This window comes from Elephas maximus, chromosome 4 (genome assembly GCF_024166365.1).
Source record: "Elephas maximus indicus isolate mEleMax1 chromosome 4, mEleMax1 primary haplotype, whole genome shotgun sequence".
NCBI lineage: Eukaryota > Metazoa > Chordata > Mammalia > Proboscidea > Elephantidae > Elephas > Elephas maximus.
The window spans coordinates 143090496-143115326 of NC_064822.1; the positions used below are offsets into that span (position 1 = coordinate 143090496).

Genomic DNA, 24831 nt, shown 5'->3' on the forward strand with positions numbered 1-24831 from the left:
GTGGATGCCCCCAAACATTGGGCAAACATAATCGCCCAATCTGAAATCAATGGCCAGGTTATGATTATGGCTAAATCTGAGCTCCGTTTGCCACCATGTTTTTTATATAGAATATGTATGTGAATTATAAGGATTTATACCATTTTTAAGTACTGTTGAGTAGGTTGGATATGGGTGGTAAAAGTATTTCTCATGGTTGCAAATTAGGCACTAATTCAAAACTTTACTTTTTCCTTTGCGTGCATCCCAATTACTCTGTTCTCCTTCACCCATCCCCTGAGTTGAGATGAGGAGTCAAGGATGCAAGAAAATTGAATGACTCCATTTGTTCTTAAGCAAGTGAATTGACACCTTCTATTTGGCAGTGAATAATTGCTAGAAGCACAAAAGCCATTATTGCCAGTCACGGATCAGAGAGAAATAACTACTAGCATTACTAATCTAATTGAAATTCAGTTGTATTTACAAAATATATTTCAAATTGATTAATATTAAATACAACGTTTTTCTTAAAAGATGATAAATCTTTTTTGTATACTCCTAGTGCAGTGGAAAGCTGGACAAGAAAGCTGTATTTACTTCTTTCTGTATGCAGGGTGTATATTTGAGTCCTAAATTTGAGATCAGATGGCAACGGAGATTTCTGCCCTGTACCTCCAAATAACTTCACTATTATTGTAAGGCATATCCAGTAAATATAAAACAACTAAAGAAAAACCTACGTAATATATTGGTCAACTGTAGGATTTATGAGAAACAAAAAACCAATTTATGAGAAACAAAAAGTCGATTCTGAGTCATAGCGACCCTGTAGAACAGAGTAGAACTGCCCCATAAGGTTTCTAAGAGCGGCTGGTAAATTTGAACTGCCGACTTTTTGGTTAGCAGCCAAGCTCTTAACCACTGTGCCACGTATTGAAGAAGTGGGGGTATGAATTGAATGCTACTTATTTGTAGCTTCAGAATGACTTTATAGGAAGAGTTTGAGGCTAGTCACCCAATTAGAAAAGGATGATAAGGTATTTTTCTTGAATCTTGAATTTTATGGTCAGGTACACTAATGTTTACTTAGATTGTTTTACATAGATCAATAAAATAGTAAAGCTTCCTAAATATTCTTTATTTCTTGTTCCTTAATATGCTATCAAGAAAATACCAATTGTGAATATCAAAGAATATTCTTATTTTTATTTGAGGTATCTTGGATGATGGGTGACTTAACTAGCGTTTCTGTAACACGAATACCACAAATGGGTGTCTTTAAAGAACAAGAACTTAATTTTCTCACAGTCCTGGAGACTAAAAGTCCAAATCAGGGTCTCAGATGTGTAAATCCCTTTCGTGTCGGTAGTCCCAGGTGTTCCTTGGTTCCTGGTGATTCTTATATGGCATCTGTCTTCCATAATATGTGTATGCCTCTGTGTCTACTCTAATCTTTTTATAACTCAGAAGTGACTAGGTTTAGAATCCACCCTACACTAGTATGACTTCAACTAATTGATTACATTGCATTTGGTCACATTATAGAAGGTAATGTGCTATATCCACATTTAATCTCACAATTAAATCATAACAGCATATGGCCAAGATTTAAATTCATATATATATTTTTTGGAGGGTGCACAATTTATTCCATAACAGTGGGGCAGTGGGGGTGTATGCAACCTGAAGGAGACTATGGTTGGGCTAAAGTATTATTCATGAAAAGAGTGAAATTAATAGATAAAATCAAAACCAAACCCACTGTCATTGACTCAGTTCCAACTCATAGTGACTCCCTGTGTTATGAAGTAGAATTGCTCCATCAGGTTTTCTTGGCTATAATTTTTATAGAAGCAGATCACCCAGCCTTTCTTCTTCAGCATCACTGGGTGGGTTTGAACTGCCAACATTTATGTTAGTAGTCAACTGCAAACCATTTGCACCAAATAGGGACTTCTGAGATTAATAGATAGAAGGAAAGTAGTAGACATTCTAAGATATAGCAAGAGAAAATGCATAGCAGAAGTAAGACTGAGATGGGAGCCCGACTACAAAAACAGTGAAGGGCATTTTATTGGAGAGAGTGTAGAAGGGAAAATTAAATAGCTAAAATTGACTGTACATCACTCTTGGTTTTGTATGACTGAGAGAGTTTGAATACAATATAACGGAAAATCAGGAACTCTTTCATTTAGAGTAGGAAAACAGCATCAGTAACTCTAAAATGCCAATTGTTTGAGGACCATTTTCCTAAATACCGTAGTAATTTCTTCAGATGCAGATGGATTTTTTCATTACATATTTACTGAGTCTCCCAAGTCACAGATAATATAATCCAAAATCATTTCAGTAATCCGTAAGGCCCTCCTTCAACCCACAATACTCTTCCCTAGTTTTTTTTTTTTTTTTTTTAGCTATCTACATAACGTCCTTGGAAAGTTATATTGTTACAAAGGTTATATGTCCTTCGCCTCCTTGAAATTTATCCTCATGCCACCAGAAGAGGATTTCATTAGAATTGAACATCCTCCCAGCTAGAATTTTCTATCTCCCTTTCCGGCTTTACTTTTCTTGTATGTATCACTTCTGTGGATCTGTCTTCACTACCATATATGTTCTATTAGGATAGAGATAGGTTTTTGTGTAGTTCACACCTGTTTCCAGTGCCCAGAAGAGTCCCTGGCATATGGTGATACTTAATAAATATACTATGAATGAATGCATAGGCCTAGAAGAGTGATATATACAAAGTAGTGCCTAATATGCATGCATTGGCTGCCTTAAGTAGGAACTTTCAGTCAGAAAATTATTTTTAGACAATTATGTGGTAAAACATCTGAAAAAGTATGTCATCACAGATGTATTATTTAGTTAAACTTTTAATTTTGAGGTAGTTATAGATTCACATGCAGTTGTAAGAAATAACAGATAAATCCTATATACTTATTACTCCATTTTCCCAATGGTAACATCTAGCAAAATTATAATACAATATCACAACTGGGATATTAACATCAATACAGTCAAGATGCAGAACATTTCTATCGTAAGAATCCTTGCACCCTAAACCCCTGGCAACCACTAATCCCACTTTTCTATAATCTGTCGTTTTGAGAATGTTATACACATAGTGTTATAAAGTACATAACCTTTTTTTTTTCCACTCAGCATAATTCTCTGGCCGTTCATCCAGATTTTTTTGTGTATCAATAACTTGTTACTTTTTATTGCTAAGTAGTATTCCGTGGATGTACCACAGTTTGTTTAACTATTCACCAGTTGAAGGACATACGTGTTGTTTCTAGTTTTTGGTTATTACAAATAAAGCTGCTCTAAACATATGTGTACAGGCTTTTGCGTGAGTATAAGTTTTCCTTTCTCTCAGATAAATATTGAGGAATACATTGCTGAGTCATATGGTGGTTTCATGTTTAGTTTTTTTAACTGCTCAACTGTATTCTAGAGTTGATGTATCATTTTAAATTCCCTCCAGCAATATATAAACAACCCAGTTTCTCTGCTTCCTTGCCAGCATTTGGTGTTGTCACTATTTTTTATTTTAGCAATTCTGATTGTTTTTGTTAGTTGCCATAAGATTGGCTACAACTCCTGGCAACCTTGTGTGTAACAGAGTTAAACATTGTCCAGGACTCTGCCATCCTCATGATCTTTGATATGTTTGAGCCTATTGTTGAGGCTATTGTGTCATTCTATCTTATTGAGAGTTTTCCTCATTTTTGCTGCCCTCTGCTTTACCAAATATGATATCTTTTTCTATCAACTGGTCTTATCTGATAGATAATACGTGCAAAGTAAGGAACACGAAGTCTCACCATCCTCGATTCTAATAGGTATGTGGTAATATCTCATCCTGGCTTTAATTTGCATTTTTCTAATGGCTTATAATGTTGACTATATTTCATGTACTTATTTTCCACCTGTAATATGGTCTTTGTTGAAATACCTGTTCCTGATTTTTGCCCATTTTCTTTATTTTTGCCCATTTCTGAATTATTATTATTATTTTACTGTTAAATCTCGAGAGTTCTTTATATATTTTAGATACTGGCCCTTGTCAGATAAGTGGTTTGCAAATATTTTATTCCAAGCTGTAGCTTGTTTCTTCTTTTTATTGTGAGGATCTTTTATGCAGAAAAACTTTCATGTTTTGATTAAATCTGATTTATCATTTTTTTCCTTTAATGGATGGTATTTTGGTGTTAAGTTTAAGAGCTTAAACTTGCCTAGCTCTGTTGTTGGTTTATGGTTAGTTGCTGTCAAGTCTGCTCTGACTCTTGGTGACCTTATTTATTACAAAACAAAGTTGCCTGGTCCTGTGCCATCTCCATGATCATTGATATGTTTGTGTCCATTGTTTCGGCTGTTGGTCAATCCATCCCATTGAGTGTTTCCCTTGTTTTCTTTGGCCCTTTATGTTACCAAACATGATGTTGTTTCTTAGTGATTGGTCTTTCCTGATGTTTCCAAAGTAAGTGAGTTGCAGTCTTGTGTCCTTGCTTTTAAGGATACTATTGTATTTCTTCTAGGACTGCTTTGTTTGTTTTTCCGAAAGTCTATGGTATATTCAGTGTTCTTTGCCAACACCACGTTTGAAATGCATCAATTTGTCTTTTTTCTTTCTTCTTCATTATCCAACTGTCACATGCATTTGAGGCAATTGAAAAGACCATACTTGGGTCAGGTGTGCCTGAGTCATCAAAGTGACATCTTTGCTTTTTAAAACTTCAAGGAGGTCTTTTGCAACAGATTTGCCCAATGCAATGCATTATTTGATTTCTTGACTGCTGTTTTCATGGATGGAGCCCTGGTGGTGCAGTGTTTAAGAGCTTGGCTGCTAACCAAAAGGTCAGCAGTTCGAATCTACCAGCCACTCCTGGGAAACCCTATCAAGTAATTCTACTCTGTCCTATAGGGTCCTTCTGAGTTGGAATCAGTCTGTTTTTTTTTGTTGTTGTTGTTATTGTTTGGCTTTCATTGATGTTGATTTGATTCAGGTAGATTGAAATCCTTCACAACTTCAATTTCTTCATTTATCATAGTGTTGTTTATTGGTCCAGTTGTGAAGATTTTCATTTGGTTCATGTTGAGGTATAATCCATATTGACAGCTGTAATCTTTGATCTTCACTAGTAAGTGTGTCAAATAGTGGAGCAAATTAATTTGTACAGATATTCTATGATGTGAGTATATTCATTCTTATACCCAAATTATGTATTCAAAATTCAGGAAAACAAAATTCCTGTTGCCAAATATGTGCCTAACCTAAAAAAAACCTAAAAATATCATTAGTTAGTGTAATAAAATCTGTAAAATACTTAAGTCATTCTGGGAAATTTTAAAAGTCCTTTGAGTCATATCTCATTTTTGATCCTGGATCAGTTCCAAAAGTGTAATTCTTGCTATTTCATGATACACTTAGATATCAAATTATAAATTTAAATTCCTTTTAAATGTATTTTCTTTTGTAAAAAATGAATTTGGGTTACTCTGCATAATTCTCTTTGACCTCACTGGGGCTCTGATACCTTTCATTAAGCAGACTCCAGGCAGCCACTCTTTTCTTCATCCTAGCTCCGGCTAAAGCCAGCTGTTCTTCAAGCAGCATTTTTATTAACTTATTTAAGAACCGGGGCATATCTTATTACACTATTTTCCATTCCTGTCCTATGCAGCTGTAGCTGATACTTTCCGTAACAGCCTTTACATATCAACCTCCTCCCCAACCTCACCCCATTTTTTTGGTTCTCTTTTCCTTCCCTCTTTAAGTAAATTAAGAGTGTGTGTGTGTGTGTGTGTGTGTGTGTGTGTGTGTGTGTATCTATGCAAAAGCCCTCTTCTTTCATTTTGGTAAACCATATTGCTTGAAAGCTTTGTGAAAATGCTTGTTGCTTATATAAGGTTATAAGCTTCATACAAAAACATTTACTTATGGTGCAAAAATTCTGAAATGTGGAATGTGAGTTTTATTGATAGCAAAATCTTTATGTAATATTACATTGATTTAGACTCAATTTAAGGTGAATGCAACAGGAATATGAGAAAAAGATTTGAGAAGAGAGAGGCTTCTGCAAATTATTGTCAACCTCATCTTTGTGAATTCCAAATATTACAAGTTTCGTGGTTGATAAACATGCAACTTTTGGGAAGGAAGCTATATATATTAAAATATATATACATGCATCAATAGAAGATATGCATAAGTACCAGACACTATAAGAATAAACAATTTCAAAATTCAAATAAAGAAGTTACATATCTTTGTATATTAATCAGCTATCATTGTAATTTGATTTTTTTTACCACCATTGCATTGAAACCGTGAATAAATCACCCATTAGTTCTGTGCTGAATATCTTATTAGGAAGAATTATTACTTTAAAAATAATTTGAGAGTGAGAAAGTTAATAAATACTCTTCCATATGGATCACGATAATGAAATCAGTGCCAATTAATGGGTGTGTTAGAAACAGTAGCCCAATTTTCTAATTCAATTGCATTATTTTAGATAAGGTTTTTGAAAAACCAAGAACATATTTAAAATTTTTTTTTACGTGATTAATGCAGACCAAACCCATTTCTGGTTCCAACTCGTAGCAACTCTATGGCAACTCTGTAGAAACAGAGTAGAACTGCCCCATAGGGTTTCCAAGGTTGTGATTAAAAGCTCAGCTGCTAACCAGAAGGTCAGCTGTTCGAATCCACCAGCTGCTCCTTGGAAACCCTGTGGAGCACTTCTACTCTGTCCTATAGGGTCACTATGAGTCGGAATTGACTTGGTGGCAATGGGTTTAGTTTGTTTTTCTTTTTAAATCTTTACAGAAGCCAACTATCACATCTTTCTCTCGTGGAGTGGCCGGTGGGTTCAAATAGCTGATCTTTTGGTTAACAGCTGAGTGCTTAACCACCGCACCACCAGGACCCCTTTAAATGAAATTACATTAATGATATTTGTTATATATGAGAATAACATTTTTAAAGTTCAAACTTGAAATTTAAAACTAACTTTGGGTTTAGGATGCTATTGTAGAGAAATGTTTGAACATACAGAACATGCTTACTAAAAGCTGGATAGGGTGCAATTCCCAAAATATTACAGATTCAGCAGTTACGAAGAGATTGTTGGAAGCAGTGGCTGATATCCTTGGGCTGGTCTATAAGGCTTCCTTTCTAGGATGGATAAATGAAAGATACAATAAAATTTATAATCTAGTCATGACTTTTTTTTGATAAAAGTCTAGCATTATAAAATACCAAGTAGAAAGTAGTAGTGTCTGGAATTTTAATTCCTTTATACATATATTATTTGTGACTCATTTTAAATATTATTGCTACATTTCCTATACAAAAGCTTTTTATAAAAAATTATTTTCTTATCCGAAATTTACATACAGTGAAATACATAGAATTTAAGTGTACAATTGAGTTTTGGCGAATATATTCACCCATATACCACCACTCAATCAACATATGTTACATTTCCATCCTACACAGAAAGTTTCCTTGTGCCCCGCCCCCACTCCCCAGTCCACCATTGTCCTGATTTCAGCTAATTTAGTTTTAGTTGTTCTTAAGTTATATTGTACTCTTTTGTGTCTGGCTTATTTCTTCAGTGTAATTGTGAAATTCATGCTGTTGCAGGTTTCAGTTCTTTGTTCTTTATTGTTGAGTCATTTTCTTATTGATACACATTGGAGCCCTGGTGGCACAGTGATTAAGAGTTCAACTGCTAACCAAAAGGATCAAATCCACCAGGTACCCCTGGGAAACCCTATGGGGGCGTTCTACTCTGTCCTGTGAGTCAGAATCGACTTGACGGCAATGGGTTGAATATAAATATGGTGTATAAATGTAAATGGATGTATACATACACATGTATGTGGTGTATGTGTATATGGGTATGCACATGGATGCACATACACCATATATATTACATATATCATGGTTTTTTTCTATAAAAAGTCTTACTTTATAAAATATTAGAAAGTACACACACACACACACACACAGGCTTAGTCATCTAGTGCTGCCATAACAGAAATACCACAAGCGAATGGCTTTAACAAAGAGAAATTTATTTTCTCACAGTCTAGTAGGTTGTAAGTTCAAATTCAGGGTGTCAGTTCCGGGGGAAGGCTTTCTCTCTGTTGGCTCTGGAGGAAGGTCCTTGTCCTCAATCTTCCCCTGGTCCAGGAGCTTCTCAGGCACAGGGACCCCGTGTCCAAATGATGTGCTCTGCTCCTGGTGCAGCTTTCTTGGTGGTGTGAGCTCCCCACTCTCTGCTTGCTTTCCTTTCCTTTTATCTCTAGAGAGATAAAAGGTGGTACAGGCCACACACCCGGGGAACTCCTTTTACCTTGGATCAGGGAGGTGTTACAGTCCCACCCTAATCCTCTCAACATAAAATTGCAATCACAAAATGGAGGACAACCACACAATACTGGGAATCATGGCCTAACCAAGATATATAGATATCTCATTTTTGTGTCTGTTTTCTTTTGATGGACATTTGGACAGTTCCAGAATAAATGTGCAGTAGATATCCTTGTACAAATCTTTTTCATGGAATTGCTGGGTCATAGGCTAGGTGCGTGTTTAAATGTTCAAAAACATGACAGTTTTCTTAAGTGGTTTTACTATTTTAAATACACATACGCCGGCAAAATATAAGAGTTCTAATTCTCATTCTCACCAGTATTTGGTGTTATCACTCTTTTTAGCCATTCCAGTTGGTGTAAAAGAGTATCACATTGTGATTTTAATTTTCATTTCCCTGATGACTAATGATCTTGCACACTTTTGTGTGCTTATTGGCCATTCAGATACAGTCAGTCCTTGCTTTACATGATAATGTGAGACCATAAAAATGACCGTACAGGCTAAATTTGTGCTAGCAATCTTAATAATCAATGGGAAAATTTATAACTGCTCCAAGATCTTTAAATTTTTTTGGTCATAACATGAAAAACCCTTTACTTTTTGTTATAAATATATAAAACCAAAAAAAACCCCATTGCTGTCAAGTTAATTCCAACTCATAGCAATCCTATAGGAAAGAGTAGAACTGCCCCATAGGGTTTCCAAGGAGCAGCTGGTGGATACGAACTGGCGACCTTTAGGTTAGCAGCCATAGCTCTTAACTGCTGTACGACCAGGGCTCCATAAGTATATAGGAAAATGAAAATATTTATTTAGTACACTGTAATTACATTAAAAACATTAAGAATTATAGTTTTACTATTACTTTTTAAAACTCACCAAGAGTGGTTGCTTTCTTTTTCTTATTATTTGGCTTATGATAGAGTGAGCATCTTTTCTACGCCTTGACAAATTGTTATAATCCTTTCAAAGTTTGGATCAGCTTCTAACGTATTATCCTTTGCATTTTCAGTGTTGTGAGACATTTCTGAGAATTCTTTAACGTGAAGTTCTTTTGCTGTGTGTTATTACATTTGAGACATCTTCTTTCTTTTCATCACACCGCTTTTCTCATTAATGTGCTTAAGTTTGTCTTCAGTAAGTTTCTCTGGCTGCGTATCTGGAATCTCTTGATTGGCAGCAGTATCAACATTCTTATGATCAGCTATCTGTTCTTTAAGTATTCATTTATGTTCAGTTCAAAGTTCACTTCCAGCATTATCACTTTCATACTTTGCTGCCCTTTTGTCTTTGTTGGCCAATACGTCATGTAAATTTATCACTGGGCGACAAGGAGGCAACAGCACTACACACTTTTCTGCCTGTGCATGAACTGAAAAGAGATGTGTAGTGACCAGTCAGTGACAGACTATGAAAAGGATGACCTTATAGATATTGACCATGATTTGCATCTGTTATGTATGTAATGATTTTGTGGACTGAGCAGCTAGCAGTGAAGTTTTTACTTTATGTAATTAGTCACAGTTAGTATAACATCCCCCCCTGTTTTGGGGGATCAGTGTTATTTAACTAAATGATGGTATAAAAAAAAAATTTTTTTTTTTTTAGTTTTTTAGTGTTCCTGTAACAGAAATAAAGCAAGTGAGTGGCTTTAACAAACGGAAATCTATTTTCTCACAGTTTAGGAGATTAGCTATAAATTTTATAATTTAACTTTTACATTTATAGCTATGATTTATCCTGAATTATTTGTGTGTAGTGTGAGGTATCATTTGAGGTTCATTTTTCCCCCATATATTTATAAATTTTTCTGTAACTATTTGTTGAAAGACTTTTCTTTCCCTTTTAATTTGCTGATAGTTTTTTAAAAAAATCAGTTGACCCTATTTATTTGAATGTATTTCTGGATTTTATTCTTTTGTTTTATTTGTGTAGCTTTACACTGATGTCACACTGTATAAATTGTTGTTGTCGTTAGGTGCCATTGAGTTGGTTCCGACTCATAGCGACCCTATGGACAACAGAACAAAACACTGCCCAGTCCTGCATCATCCTCACAATCATTTTTATGCTTGAGCCCATTGTTGCAGCCACCATATAGATTACCATAGCTTTATAATAAGTCTTAAAATCAGATAGTGTAAGTCTTATGAATGTGTTCTTTTTTGAGATTGTTTTAAGTATTTTTGGTTCTTTGGATTTCCATATAAATTTTAAAATTAGAATCATCTTATCAAATTTTACATAAAATCTGCAAAACTGGGATTGCATCGAATCTATGCATGACTTTGGGGATAATGGGCCTCTTAATATTGTGATACATGAACGTGGTATAGTTTTACAGTTATTAAAGTCTTTTTAATATCTTTTAGAAATTATAGTTTTTAGCAAATGAGTTTTGATGTTTCTTGTTACAATTATTCTTAAGTATTAAATGTTTTTATGTTATTCCAAGATGAATTATTTTAATTTTAGTTACCAATTGTTTGATGCAGAATATAGAAATACAATTGATAGTGTACATTTATCCTATGAATATCCTAAATTCACTTATTAGTTTTAGAAGGCTTTTCTATATTTTCCTTAGACTTTTCTACATTAAAGAAAAATTAGGTCATCTGCAAATAAAGGTGTTTTTACCTTTTCTTTCTAAACTCTATGACTTTTCTTTTTTTCTTGGCTTATTGCACTGACTAGACACTCCAGTACAGTGCTAAATAGAAGTCATAGTCTGTCACTGACTGGTCACTACACATCTCTTTTCAGTTCATGCACAGGCAGAAAAGTGTGTAGTGCTGTTGCCTCCTTGTCACCCAGTGATAAATTCACACGACATATTGGCCAACAAAGACGAAAGTGCAGCAAAGTATGAAAGTGATAATGCTGGAAGTGAACTTTGAACTGAACATAAATGAATACTTAAAGAACAAATAGCTGATCATAAGGATGTTGATACTGCTGCCCTTCAACAGACTACAGATACGCAGCCATGGAGGAACCATGCATTCCTTCACAATTTTTTATGATGTTTCTTGTAGGCATTCTGTAGATGCCTTTTATCAAATTGAGGAAGAGTCCTTCTATTTCCAGTTTTCTGTGACTGCTATGAATTGGTGTTGAATTTTCTCACATGATCTTTTGATTTTATTGAGATAATCACATGCCTTTATGTCTTTTTCTCTTTAATTCTGATAATGTGTTAAGTTAGGTGATTTACTTTCGGACGTTAAAACAAATTTACATTCCTGAGATAGACCACAGTTGACCGGATGTGTTATCCTTTTACATGTGGCTGGGTTTGTTTGGCTAAGACTTTGCTTAGGATTTTTTTTTTAGTCTATGTTCAAGATAGATATTGTGTGTAATTTTCTTTTATTATAATATCTTTCTTATGTTTTTATACCAAGGTTATGCTGTCAAATAAACTAGTTGGAAAGCATTCTTTCCTCCTTTATTTTCAAAATATTATTATTATTTAATCTAAAATGTTTGGTAGAATTCACTGAAGTTTTCTATTGTGGTAGTTTGTTAAAAATCATTTATTTATTTATTTTACATTCACTTCTTTGATATAGGATTATTCATGTTTTCTGTATCATTTTGTGCAAGTTATGTTTATAAGGAATTTGACCATTTCATCTAAGCTGTCAAATTTATTGATTTAAGGTTATTTGGTATCTGTAGTGATATTCTTGTTTTCATTCATGCTATGGATAATTTTTGCTTTCTCTCTTTTTTATTCATCAGATGTTCATAAAATTTATTAATTTTTCTAAAGAACCAATGTCATGGATTGAACTATGTCCGCCCGCCAAAAAAAGAAGTGTTTATCAACTTGGTTAGGCCATGATCCCCAGTATTCTGTGGTCGTAATTTTATGTTAAAGAGGATTAGGGTAGGATTGTAACACCCTTACCAGGTCAAATCCATGATCCAGCATGAAAGGACTTCCCTGGGGTGTGGTCTATACCACCTTTTAGCTTTCAAGAGATAAAAAGAGAAGGGAAGCAAGCAGAGAGGGGGGGACCTCATACAACCAAGAAAGAAGCACCAGGAGCAGAGTGGTATTTTGGACCTGAGGTTCCTGCACTAGATGCTCCCAGACCAAGGGAAGACTGATGACAAGGACCTTCCTCTAGACCCAACAGAAAAAGAAAGCCTTCCCCTGGAGCTGGCACCCTGAATTTGGACTTCTAGCCTACTGGACTGTGAGAGAATAAATTTTTCTTTGTTAAAGCACCCACTTGTGGTATTTCTGTTATAGCAGTACTAGAAGACCAAGGCAACGAACTTTTGAATTTATCGATTTTCTCTATTGTTTGTCTATTTTACATTTCATTAATTTCTCTCTTTTATAGTTCCTCCTTTATAAATATTTTGGGTTAAATGTACTCTTTTTTATGTTTTTTTTAAGTTAAAAATATAGATCATGATTGTCTCAGTTATCTAACGCTGCTATAACATAAATACCACAAGTGGATGTCTTTAATGAACAGAAATTTACTTTCCCACAGTTAGGAGGCTAGAAGTCTGAATTCAGGGCGCCAGCTCTAGGGAAAGGCTTTTTCTGTCAGCTCTGGCGGGAAGATCTTGGTTCCTTGGTGATGTTCATGTGCAGTGGCATCTGTCTTTCCCCTTCTCTGCTTCTCAGGCTTGCTTGTTTAATCTCTTCAATATCTCAAAAGAGATTGACTTAAAATATACCCTACACTAATACTGCCATTAACATAACAAAACTACAGGTATGGCCACAAGTATAGCTATAAAGAAAAAGAAAAAAGCCAAATCCGTTGCCATCAAGTCAGTTCTGACTCATAGTGACCGTATAGGCATAAAAAAAAGAAAAGAATTTACAACACACATTTTTGGAGACATAACTCAATCCACAACAATGATTTTAAAGCTTGTCTCTTTTTAAAGATAGCCATTTATAGATATAAATTTCCTTCTAAGTAATTCTTTAGCTATATATCACACATTATAATTTTATTTTCAGATTCAAATATTTTCTAATTTCTCTTGAGTTCTCGTCTTTGAGCCATGATCATTTCATATGTTAAACTTACAAACATTTTAGGCTTTTGTAGAAATCCTTACATCATAGATTTTTAGTTTAATTCCATTGTTGTCAGAGACTATTTCTGTAACATTTAATATTTTTAAATTTAGACTTTAAATAAAGGCTTGTTCTATGCTCAAGATAGGATTTATCTTGTTGAGTGTTCATGTGCACATGAAAAAAATGTCTATTTTTCAGTTATTCGCTAGAGTGTCCTTTATATTAGTTCAGTGATATTGATAGTATTTCTCACGTCTTCTATATTCTTACCCTTTTTAGCTTGATTATTCTCAGTTATTGAGAAGGAAATATTAAAATATCCAATTATGATTGTGGCTTTTTCCATCTCTTCTTTTAGTTCTGCCAGTTTTTGCTTCATGTACTTTAAAGCGTTTTTATTAAATGCATACATATTTACAAATGTTACATCTTTCTGACTAACTGGCCCTTTAGCCATCATAAACTCTCCCTCTTTATCTTTGGGAATATTCCTTGTTTTAAAGCCTACTGTGTTTGATATTAATATAGCCACACATTTCGTTTGTTTACCCTTTGTATAGTATGTCTTTTTCTATCCTTACTTCCAAATTATTTGTATCATCATATTTAAAATTTGTCTCTGGTAGATAGTAAAGCATGTCTCTTTTGAACACCATAAAAGTGGATTTTTCTTTTTTATCCTGTCTGATGACCTTTGCTTTTAAAATGAAGTATTTAATCTATTTAGATTTAAAGTTACTATTAATAGTTGAAATTAGACCTACTTTTTGCTGTTTGCTTCCTATTTGTCCTACTTTTTTTTTTTTTTTTTTAGTTCCTCTTTTATTGGGACTTATTTTAATATCTTTAGCATCCTATTTTAATCCCTCTGTTGGCTTATTATCTATACTTCCTGGTATTATTATTTTTATAGTGGTTTCTCAAGAGATTACAAGGATTTCTTTTCTTATCTACTTATATTGTACAACTTCACATAAAATATACAAAACTTAGAGAAGTATAATACTATCCATGTTTTGTGCCATTCTTGTCATATATTTTTCATCCATATACTTTAAATATTCTGTATCTGTGTAGGTTGTAAACCCCACAAAATTTATTTTATTATTTTTATTATAGCACCAGTAGATATTTAGATAAACTTGCCTTTCTGCTGTTCTTCATTTGTCTCTGTAGTTCCAAGTTGCATCTGAAGTTATTTCCCTTTAGGCTGAAGGATTTCCTTTAGTATCTATTGTAGTGCATGTACGCTGGCAAAAAATTATCTCGGGTTTTATTTATATGAAAAATATATTTTTCTTTGACTTTCAAAGAATATTTTTTCTGGAAATAGAATTTTGGGTGGGCAATTTTTTGTTTTTTTTCTCACTTTAAAGTTGTCGTTTCTTTGTCTTCTAGTATGCATTGTTTCTGATGAGAAGTCAGCTACCATTTGTATTGTTCTTGTGTGTTAAATGTATTATTTTCTCTGGCACTTCTCAAGATTTATTTATTTTTAAATCTTTTAAGTAGTTTGACAATGATGTGGCTAGTGTGGTTTTTCTTACATTTATTTTGCTCTGGACTCAATGAGCTTTTTGTATTTCTAAATTGATATTTTCCCAAATTTTGAGAAAAATTTGCCCATTATTTTTTTCAAATATTTTTCTGCCCTCTTTCTTCATTTTAACCTTATGGTACAGCAATTACATACCATTTGGTATTATCCCTTAAGTGATTGAGGCTCTATGTACTTGTTTTCACTCTTTTATTTTCCCCCTTTGTTCTTCATCTGGAGAAGTTCAATTGCTCTAGTGTCAAGTTTACTGACACTTTATTCTGCCATTTTTATTCTGGTGTTTGTTAAGCAGGTCCAGTGATTTTTTCATTTCAGACATTATACCTTTAAATTCTAGAATCTTCATTTAATTCTATTTCATTATTGCCATTTCTGCACTGAGTCATTTTCCTTCTAATTATGGTCATCTTTTTTATTAAGTAAAATAAAATATTTACAATAGTTCTTTAAAAGTTCTTTTCTGCTAATTCTTACAGTTGAGTTATCCTGTGACCTGTTTCTATAAACCGCTTATTTCTCTTGACTGAGTCACGTTTCCCTGTGACAATTAATTTTTCCTATCTTCCTAACAAATTTTAAATTTATACTAGACATTGTTGATAATTTTTTGCAGAAATTCTGGGTTTTGTTATCTTCCTTGGAAGAATGTTGATTTTTGTTCTGATAGGCCAAAATTATTGACTGATCACCTTTGTGGAGATGTGATTTAGTGCTTTGTTTTGGTTTCACCCTTAGCTCTAGAGTGAAAACTTTAATTCTAGGACATAGAGTAAAGTAAAGGTATAGCCCTTCTGGGTTTCAATGCGAAGGCTGAGCTGTTCACCAAGTCCTTAATTTTGTGAGTTTCAGACTCTATACTCTGTCTCCACTGCAATGGGCAGGAGCTACAATTTTTACTCAGTTTTTCAGCAATTGCTTTTTGCTGTGCTCCTTGGACTCTCCTTCATGCACGATTAAAAAATTAGCCAAAAGCTTCAGGGAAGTTTATGCCCAGAATTTGGATTTATCCCACTCTGAAGCTCCTTCCTTTTCTAGCTACTCTGGCAACCCCATATTCCATTCTCTGACACCTCAAATCAATAGCTGTTTGTTTCCCTTCCTCCCTCCCTCAGAATTCTTACTTGTTATCTGCAGGAGTGTTGGTCTGATATAAGCTATTCTGTTATTACCAGACCAGAATCCTTCAAACTTATTAAATTTGGGGATAGAATATTTTGGTATTAAATTTTTGGTGGTTTCTGCAAAATTAGTTTTGCAACTAAATTGTGAAACTCAGCTACCTTTGTGATTTTGGTAAAATACTGCTCACACCAAGCACTTTGGTGTATGTTAGCCTTACAGAATATTTGGTGATGGGGGGTCCCTGGGTGGTGCAAATGGTTAAAGCATTCAACTACTAACCGAAAGGTTGGCATTTAAGTTAACCCAGAGATGCCTCGGAAGAAAGGCCTGATAATCTACTTCTGAAAAATCAAACATTGAAAACCCTATGGAGCAAAATTCTATTCTAACACACATGAGGTGTCCATGAGTTGGAATCAACTCAATGGTGACTGATTACTTGTTAACATAGGAGAAAGGTTTACATTCCAAACATACACATGACTTTATATTGAACTCTAGACACTTTTGTTTTTAAAAATCTTTTAGCAATCTGGCTTTTTTTTATTGGTTGCTTTACTCCTCAGAGTACCCAAATTCACACCATGCTTTGATCCTTTCTCTGTTGATTGTTTCTCCTTCCATCTCTGCTTTTAGTCTCTCTTTCTCTTATTGAATCCTTGAAAAATACAAATTAGACTTTACTTCTTATACTTATCTTCCCAAACTTTGAATCCAGGACTCCTTTTTTATATTTTGAAGATGTGCTGTATAGTGACAGACCTTAGAAGAGAGTAATGGTTTTAAGTGGCATTTAAGTACAATAAACATTGAAATCCATGCACTGGTTAATTTGTCAAATTTTCCCTTGTATTAATAATTAGAGATTAATTATTGATATAAGTGAATAAATGAACAAATTATTATATTCAACAAATATTTATTAAGTATCTACATGTTCCAGACATTGACAGGCATGAGTTTCTTTTTTCTATTCTACTTCATTGTCCATTAACTATTGACTTGACCAGAGACTCAGTTCTTCATCATCTGCTGTTCAGATGCTATAAGCACTCCCCTCAAATGTGCATTTGCTCTCATGGTTTCAGTTGCAATGTATATATATAAATATCTCTCACATTGGTTTTACCTGACCTCTTATGCCAAACTAAGTTTTTCCTTTCAAGACATCTCTATTCATCCATCCAAATAAGATATGAAGCTAACATTTATTTATTATATACATCATCCAGTCAATCCCCTCAAATCAGTTTGTCTTTCCAGTTTCTTCATCACTGTCAAGATTCAATTTAGTCTCCAGCTGTCGTAGCATGGTCTTAACAGACAATTAACTCTACTATGTAATTACTCTCCCAAGAACTGTTTGAGATAAACAGTTTCAAATAAAAATTATCATTTTTTGATAGATATTATGAATTGACTTGCTATATAAAGCTATCAAACTAATGACTATAAAGTCGATTCACTTCGTCTCCAAATAGAACACTCTAACCAATTTTCCTTCTAGTGTTCTCCAGAACTCTTTTTTCAGAATAAGTTATATTAAATACTTTTATAAATAAATTATACTGTCAATATTTCATTCAAAGGCTAAAATTCTTATGGCTATAGTCCATAGAACTTTGGAACCCCAGTTGTAAATCTGCTTATGCATTGGAATAGACAAAAAATATTTAGGAAACGTTAGCCCTTCTTATGGATACTCTAGCTTTGTGTGTGTGTGTGTGTAAATGGAATAAGCTTATATCATAAGATGACTTAATATTGCACACTAATGACAGCGTGTCAATTCATATTCCCAGCTTTCTAGTACCACTTAAAAAGAATCTGTGTAGCATATTTTGATAAATGCTATTTTGTTGTTGTTGGGTTGTTTTTAGGTGCCATCGAGATGGTTCCTACTCATTGTGACACTATGAACAACTGAAGGAAACAATGCCTGGCCCTGCACCATCCTTACAATCGTTGTTATGCTTGAGCCCATTGTTGCAGCCACTGTGTCAATCCACCGCCATTACGGGTTTTCCTCTTTTCCACTGACCCTGTGCTTTACCAAGCATGATATCCTTCCCCATGGACTGATCCCTCCTGACAACATGTCCAAAGTATGTAAGATGCAGTCTCGCCATCCTTGCTTCTAAGGAACATTCTGGTTGTACTTCTTCCAAGACAGATTTGTTCATTCTTTTGGTAGTCCATGCTATATTCAATATTCTTTGCCAACACCACAATTTAAAGGTGTCAATTCCCCATTGGTCTTCCTTATTCATAGCTCAGCTTTCACATGCATATGATGCAATTGAAAACACCATGGCTTCGGTCAGGCACAGCTTAGTCTTCAAGGTGACATCTTTCCTTTTCAACACTTCAAAGTGGTCCTTTGCAGCAGATTTGCCCAATGCAATGCGTCTTTTGATTTCTTGACCGCTGCTTCCATGAGTATTGATTGTGGATCCAAGTAAAATGAAATCCTTGATAACTTCGATCTCTTCACCATTTATCATGATGTTGTTTATTGGTCCAGTTGTGAGGATTTTTGTTTTCTTTATGTTGAAGTGCAATCCATACTGAAGGCTGTGGTCTTTGATCTTCATCAGTAAGTGTTTCAAGTCCTCTTCACTTCCAGGAAGCAAGGATGTGTCATCTGCATAATGCAGGTTCTTCTTTATGTAGTCCAGCTTCTCAGATTATTTTGCTCAGCATACAGATTGAATAGGTATGGTGAAAGAATACAACCCTGACGCACACCCTTCCTGACTTTAAACCACCCAGTTTCCCTTTGTTCTGTCAGAACAACTGCCTCTTGATCTATGTAAAGGTTCCTCTTGAGCACAATTAAGTTTTCTGGAATTCCCATTCTTCATAATGTTATCCGTAATTTGTTATGATCTGAACAGTCAAATGCCCTTGAATAGTCAATAAAACGCAGGTAAACATCCTTCTGGTATTCTCTGCTTTCCGCCAGGACCCATCTGACACCAGCAAGGATATCCCTGGTTCCACGTCCTCTTCTAAAACCAGACTGAATTTCTGGCAGCTCCCTGTTGATATACTGCTGCAGCTGCTTTTGAGTGATCTTCAGCAAAATTTTACTTGCTTGTGATAGTAATGATATTGTTTAGTAATTTCCACATTCAGTTGGATCATCTTTCTTGGGAATAGGCATAAATATGGATCTCTTCCAGTCAGTTGGCCAGGAAGCTGTCTTCCATATTTCTTGGCATAGATGACTGAGCACCTCCAGCACTGCATCCATTTGTTGAAACATCTTAATTGATACTGATATTCCATCAATTTTGGAGCCTTGTTTTTTGCCAGTGCCTTCAGTGCAACTTGGACTTCTTCCTTTGGTACTATCAGTTCCTGATCATATGTTACTTCTTGAAATGGCTGAACATTGACTAATTCTAACTGGTTTCTATAAAAGTTACCTTCTCATAACGACAGGCTATATGAAGGCTCAGTCTTTTCCTTAAGTTTCCTTTACTATGCCAGTTGTTCTCATCTTACAGAAACCATCAAAACTTCTCTCTCAGAATTTCAGTGCCTTTCAATAAAAACCCACCCGATATCCTAACCACCCTCCTTTTTTTTTTTATTTCTTACTGCTTCCTAGACTTTTTTTTTCCAGTAAAGTCTACTTTCCAGCCCTTAAACATTTTATTTTCACTTATATCTCTCTCTCCATACTCAGTCTACTTGGACATCTTCTCTTCCACATCTCTACTAATTCTTAGTTGTTTCTTTAAATTACAGCCCCAGATTTTCTCCTTTCATTGAGCCTTTCCTGTTGCCATTACCTCTTTGTGGCTGTTCCTGTTAGCTAAATTATTTTTCATGTATGTATAAAAAGAGCTTAAACCTTAAGACTTGTAACCTGCTCGAGCATTCAGCTTGAATGTTCAGTAATTGCCGTTTATTGAATGCAAGTTAGTGAAAAATTTATATTTAGTATGCTGAAATTTGCTTTGCACTCAACTTTGCAGGAATTACAAATTTTTTATTGATTCATATTGTTAGTGTTAGAAATATGTATTTTTACTTGGGCATGCTAAGATTGTATTTATATTGGGTCTCTAAAAAGGTTGTAGATTATTAAAAATTTCTACAGACAAAATTGTTGTTACTTGCTCTCAAGTCAATTCCAACTTATAAAATATTGTTAATATTAGGAACATTTGTACAATACTTTTGTATGCCTTATAGATATAAAATTTTCAACATCTATTTTGATTAAAACAGGGTACACCTGTGCTTGTAGGTAAAAACATTGTTATAAATAGAGAATTCATGAAATTTAGTCTTCCACATTAGTGTACTTAACCAGGTTAGTGAGAAGTTAACACAAAGTCCCGCCAGGAGCCTATCATGGGGTCAGCATCTTGCACTCATTAATATTCAGGAGCTTACAAAATGATTACATTTTATACACATTTTTATCTTCTAGGTAAAAAAAAAAGTAGAATCTACTAAATAATCACTAAAGCTGGCATGCATTTAAACCTGTAACAAATCTTATTTTTATGGATCTACAGGCCCTTCGTTTTAACCATGATGAAAGTATTTCACAGATAAGAATAATTTATGAATAAAAATGTAATTTACTGAATACCTTGGCGGTGAATGTTGATCGCTTCATCACAGTTCAGTCATGTTTAGAAAATCTAAGCAAGCTGCGTGATTACTCCAGGAAGCATGGAATGATGTGTTCAAATTAGTACCATCTGTGAATAGAAAGAGTTTGAGGTTTTTAGTCATTCTTAAAGAATGGAAATCCGATTCTCCATGCTAAAATGAGTGTAATCCTTTTTGTATCTGTAATTCAATAGGGCAGTCGCCTTGAAGTAGTCTAGTTCAATACACAGTTCATCAAAAGAGAAGATACTGGATAAAAATGAGGGTTACTGCTGGTCATTTCTGAGTGCCTCTGAGATAATCTTATAAAAAAAAAACTGCCTACGAGTTTTACTCTGTTTGGCCTCAGATTAATTTCTAGTTCGTTTAATTGAAAAATATGGTTAGAGTTTGTACCACACAAAAATCAAAGGACTCCTTCAATGAACAGTAGTTTATTCACTCAGTCAGCAAACACTTTTTAAGTGCCCATATGTGCCAAACACGGTGTGTCTGTAGAAAGCCAATCATTTAGCCTGCCACATGGAAAGCAACCACAACGGTTGGTGCATTTCCTTTAGCTAGGTTAAAAATAACTCTTTCTTGGAGCTTGTTTCCTAGTTAAGTAAAAGCACTGCTCTATTTAGAAGTTTCTTTCTCTGTAAAACTTATTGGAAGAGTACTAGAAGCTGTGAATCAGTTTTAGTCTGCTGAACAAAAAATTTCAACAGACTTATATAATTCACATACCATAATGTTCACCCATTTGAAGTGTACAAGTCAATGCTTTTAGTATAATCACAGTACATGCAACTATTTTCACAGTTAATTTTAGAACATTCTCACCACTTCAAAAAGAAGCCCCATACTCTTTGGCTATCGCTCCCTTGATCCCCACCCCCAGCCCTGAGTAACCGTTAATCTACCTTTTGTCTTTATACATTTCCCTTTTCTGGACATTTCTTATGAATGGATTTGTATAATATGTGGTCTTTTGTGACTGACTTTCACTGAGCATAATGTTTCCAAGATGCATCCATGTTGTAGCATGAACAAATACGTCATTCCTTTTTATGGCTGAATAATATTTCATTGCATAGATATACTACATTTTGTTCATTCGTCAGTTGATGCACATTTGTTTTTACCCTTTGGCTAGTGTGAATAATGCTGTTATAAGCTTTTTGTACAAGTTTTTGTGTGGAAATATGTTTTCATTTTTCTCGGGTACATACCTGGGAGTGGAATTGCTGAGTCCTATGGTAATTTTATGTTCAATGGATTGAGAAATGCCAGATTGTTTTTCAAAATGGCCGTACCATACAGTTCCACTGCTGAAAATTTTTACAAGTAAGGCCATATAACAGAAGGTGATATACACACAGCTCAGTCTGTATATTAATATCAGTGTTCTGGGATGTTATAAAAAGGGTTTAGTTGATTTTAAATATTTGCAAGATAAAATCAAAATCAACTAATTATATAAATTTTTAATTCATTCAGTAATCTTACTTGTTTGAATTTGTTTCATAAATCAATATTTGCCATGTTTATAGTTTGCTTGAGTTTATCAAGACATTTAAATATAAAAAAAAGTCTTTCTTGGGAACTGAATATTAAAAACAGACTATATTTCAGGAATTATTTAGGATTATAAGAGCATGTAATTTTGTTTCATACCAGTAAAATTTTTGTTTATATATGAAGGCAATGTTACATTTATATAAGCCTCTTATGCTTAGAGTTGAAAGCAAGGCAGGGAATTTTTTAAAAAATCACAATTGTTTTGCCTTCTTTGAACCTGTTTTTCAAAAATGTGATGAAACCCATGTGAAATTGTACACTACAGGTAAGTAAGTAAATACAAGTAAACCCATTCATACCTTGCTCACTGGTGAATCCACCCCTGCTTGCATCTGATAGTTTGTTTATCTTCAGTGAAATCTCAAGTTGCTTGTTCACTTTGAGTTCAATATTTATGACATATTAAAATCTGCAAATATAAATTTGCATTTATTTTGTACATAGAACTTTTACAAAATATCTGGCAATTCCAATCATTTTTAATTTTTTCCTTTTAATTTTTAGTTCCCAGTGTTCCCACAAATATTGCTTTTTCTAATGTTCGGTCAACTAGTGCAACACTAACGTGGATAAGACCTGATACTATCCTTGGCTACTTCCAAAATTACAAGATTATTACTCAACTTCGTGCTCAAAAATGCAGAGAATGGCAATCTGAAGAATGTGTTGAATATCAAAAAATTCAGTACCTTTATGAAGCTGACGTAACTGAAGAGACAATATATGGATTAAAGAAATTTAGGTGGTATAGATTCCAAGTGGCTGCCAGTACCAATGCAGGCTATGGCAATGCTTCGAATTGGATTTCTACACAAACCTTGCCTGGCCGTAAGTAACGAATTTCGTTTTGTCCTGATATATATTTTTACTGATTTCTACTTATGCAATTGTGTATAAAATCAATGAACATACAAAATTACTGAGTTAGACCCAAACTAGCTCACACAATAACATCTTTATTTTTAATTTCATTGAAACCAGATGGAAAATACAATTTTAGTGTTACTAAGATTTTTTTTTTCCAAACTCTCAGAGTTATATCAAGGTCCTAGGTTCTTATCTTGCAACAAAGCACTGTAGGAAGCCTTTCTTGTGGTCTGTCATTAGGCCATACTGATTGCCATTTAGTGCCCTTGCTTGGTCCATGCCCACATTCATTTTTCCTTCCTTTCTGGAAGCTCTGCTGCTTCTAAGCCAGGCTTTATGATCTTTTTAGTCACTTCAGGCTTTAACACACACACACACACACACACACACTCACTCACTCACTCACACTAATGCATGCTTGTGTGATAACAAATCTGTCTCCGAGCAGCTTGTGCTTTTCACTTATACAAAATTCTGAGGCCAAGAAATACCAAGGGTCCAAATCCTAGCATGAGAAGAAGAGAAGAAAAAAATACAAAAAAACACAAAATAATCTTAAAATTACTCTGCCACTTACACATCTTTCAGGACATTTGTATTTAGGAAAATGCTCTTTAATTTTTTTTCCCCTGTTCCCAAAAAACGGAATCACTTAAAATATAGGTAAAGATTGCTCTTGGAACTTTAGCTTTATTTTTTAAAGCAAACTGGTTTCTCTGGTTACTTAGACAAGAGCATTAACTATAATTAGTAAGTAAATTTCTGTTACATATTACTTATCCTAGAGGACTGTCTACATAGAATAGTAACGGTTTCCATGCAAAGCAAATCAATAGCAAAACAAATTCGTCAAGCCAGAGCCCTGAAGAATGGCTTTTCTCTCTTTGAAATGCCATACCTGGCCCAAGCCCCCCAGAGCAAATTTAAAGTGAGTATTCCATGTAAGCCATCCCAATACCAGTCCCATAAACTCTCCAAATATAGACCTATGTTACCATGCTATTTTGCAAATGCTATTGGCAATATTGTGATTTTATAGCCTGTTTTTTTTACAAATTTTTACCTAATGTTTCTCCCTAGAATACAAACTCTAGAAGATTCTTTTAAACATTTCATGATTTACACTTATTGCTGTTGTTAGGTGCCTTTGGGTTGATTCCAACTCCTAGCAACCCTATGAACAACAGAATGAAACACTGGCCGGTCCTGCACCATCCTCACAGTCATTGTTGCAGCCACTGTGTCATCCATCTTGTTGAGGGCTTTAATCTTTTTCACTGATCCTCTACTTTACCAAGCATGATGTCCTTCACCAGAAACTGATCCCTCCTGATAACATGTTCAAATTATGTGAGATGAAGTCTTGGCATCCTCACTTCTAAAGAGAATTCTGGCTGTACTTCTTCCAAGACAGATCTGTTCATTCCCCTGAAGCCTGTGGAATATTCAGTATTCTTTGCCAATACCATAATTCAAAGGGATCAACTCTTTTTCAGTTTTCCTTATTCATTATCCAGCTGTCGCATGCATATGAGGTGATTGAAAATACCATGGCTTGGGTCAGGTGCTCCTTAGTCCTCAAAGTGACTTCTTTGCTTTTTAACCTTTAAAGAGGTGTTTTTCAGCAGATATGCTCAATGCAATACG

General features: G+C 34.5%; 1 protein-coding gene across 1 annotated transcript in view; it reads left to right on the plus strand.

Moving 5' to 3' along the window:
• PTPRQ (protein tyrosine phosphatase receptor type Q) overlaps window positions 1-24831 on the plus strand; it is a 253498-nt gene that overhangs the window by 113839 nt on the left and 114828 nt on the right. The window contains 1 exon segment of the mRNA XM_049881583.1: window positions 22822-23145. Within this exon segment, the coding sequence (XP_049737540.1) occupies window positions 22822-23145 (324 nt within the window).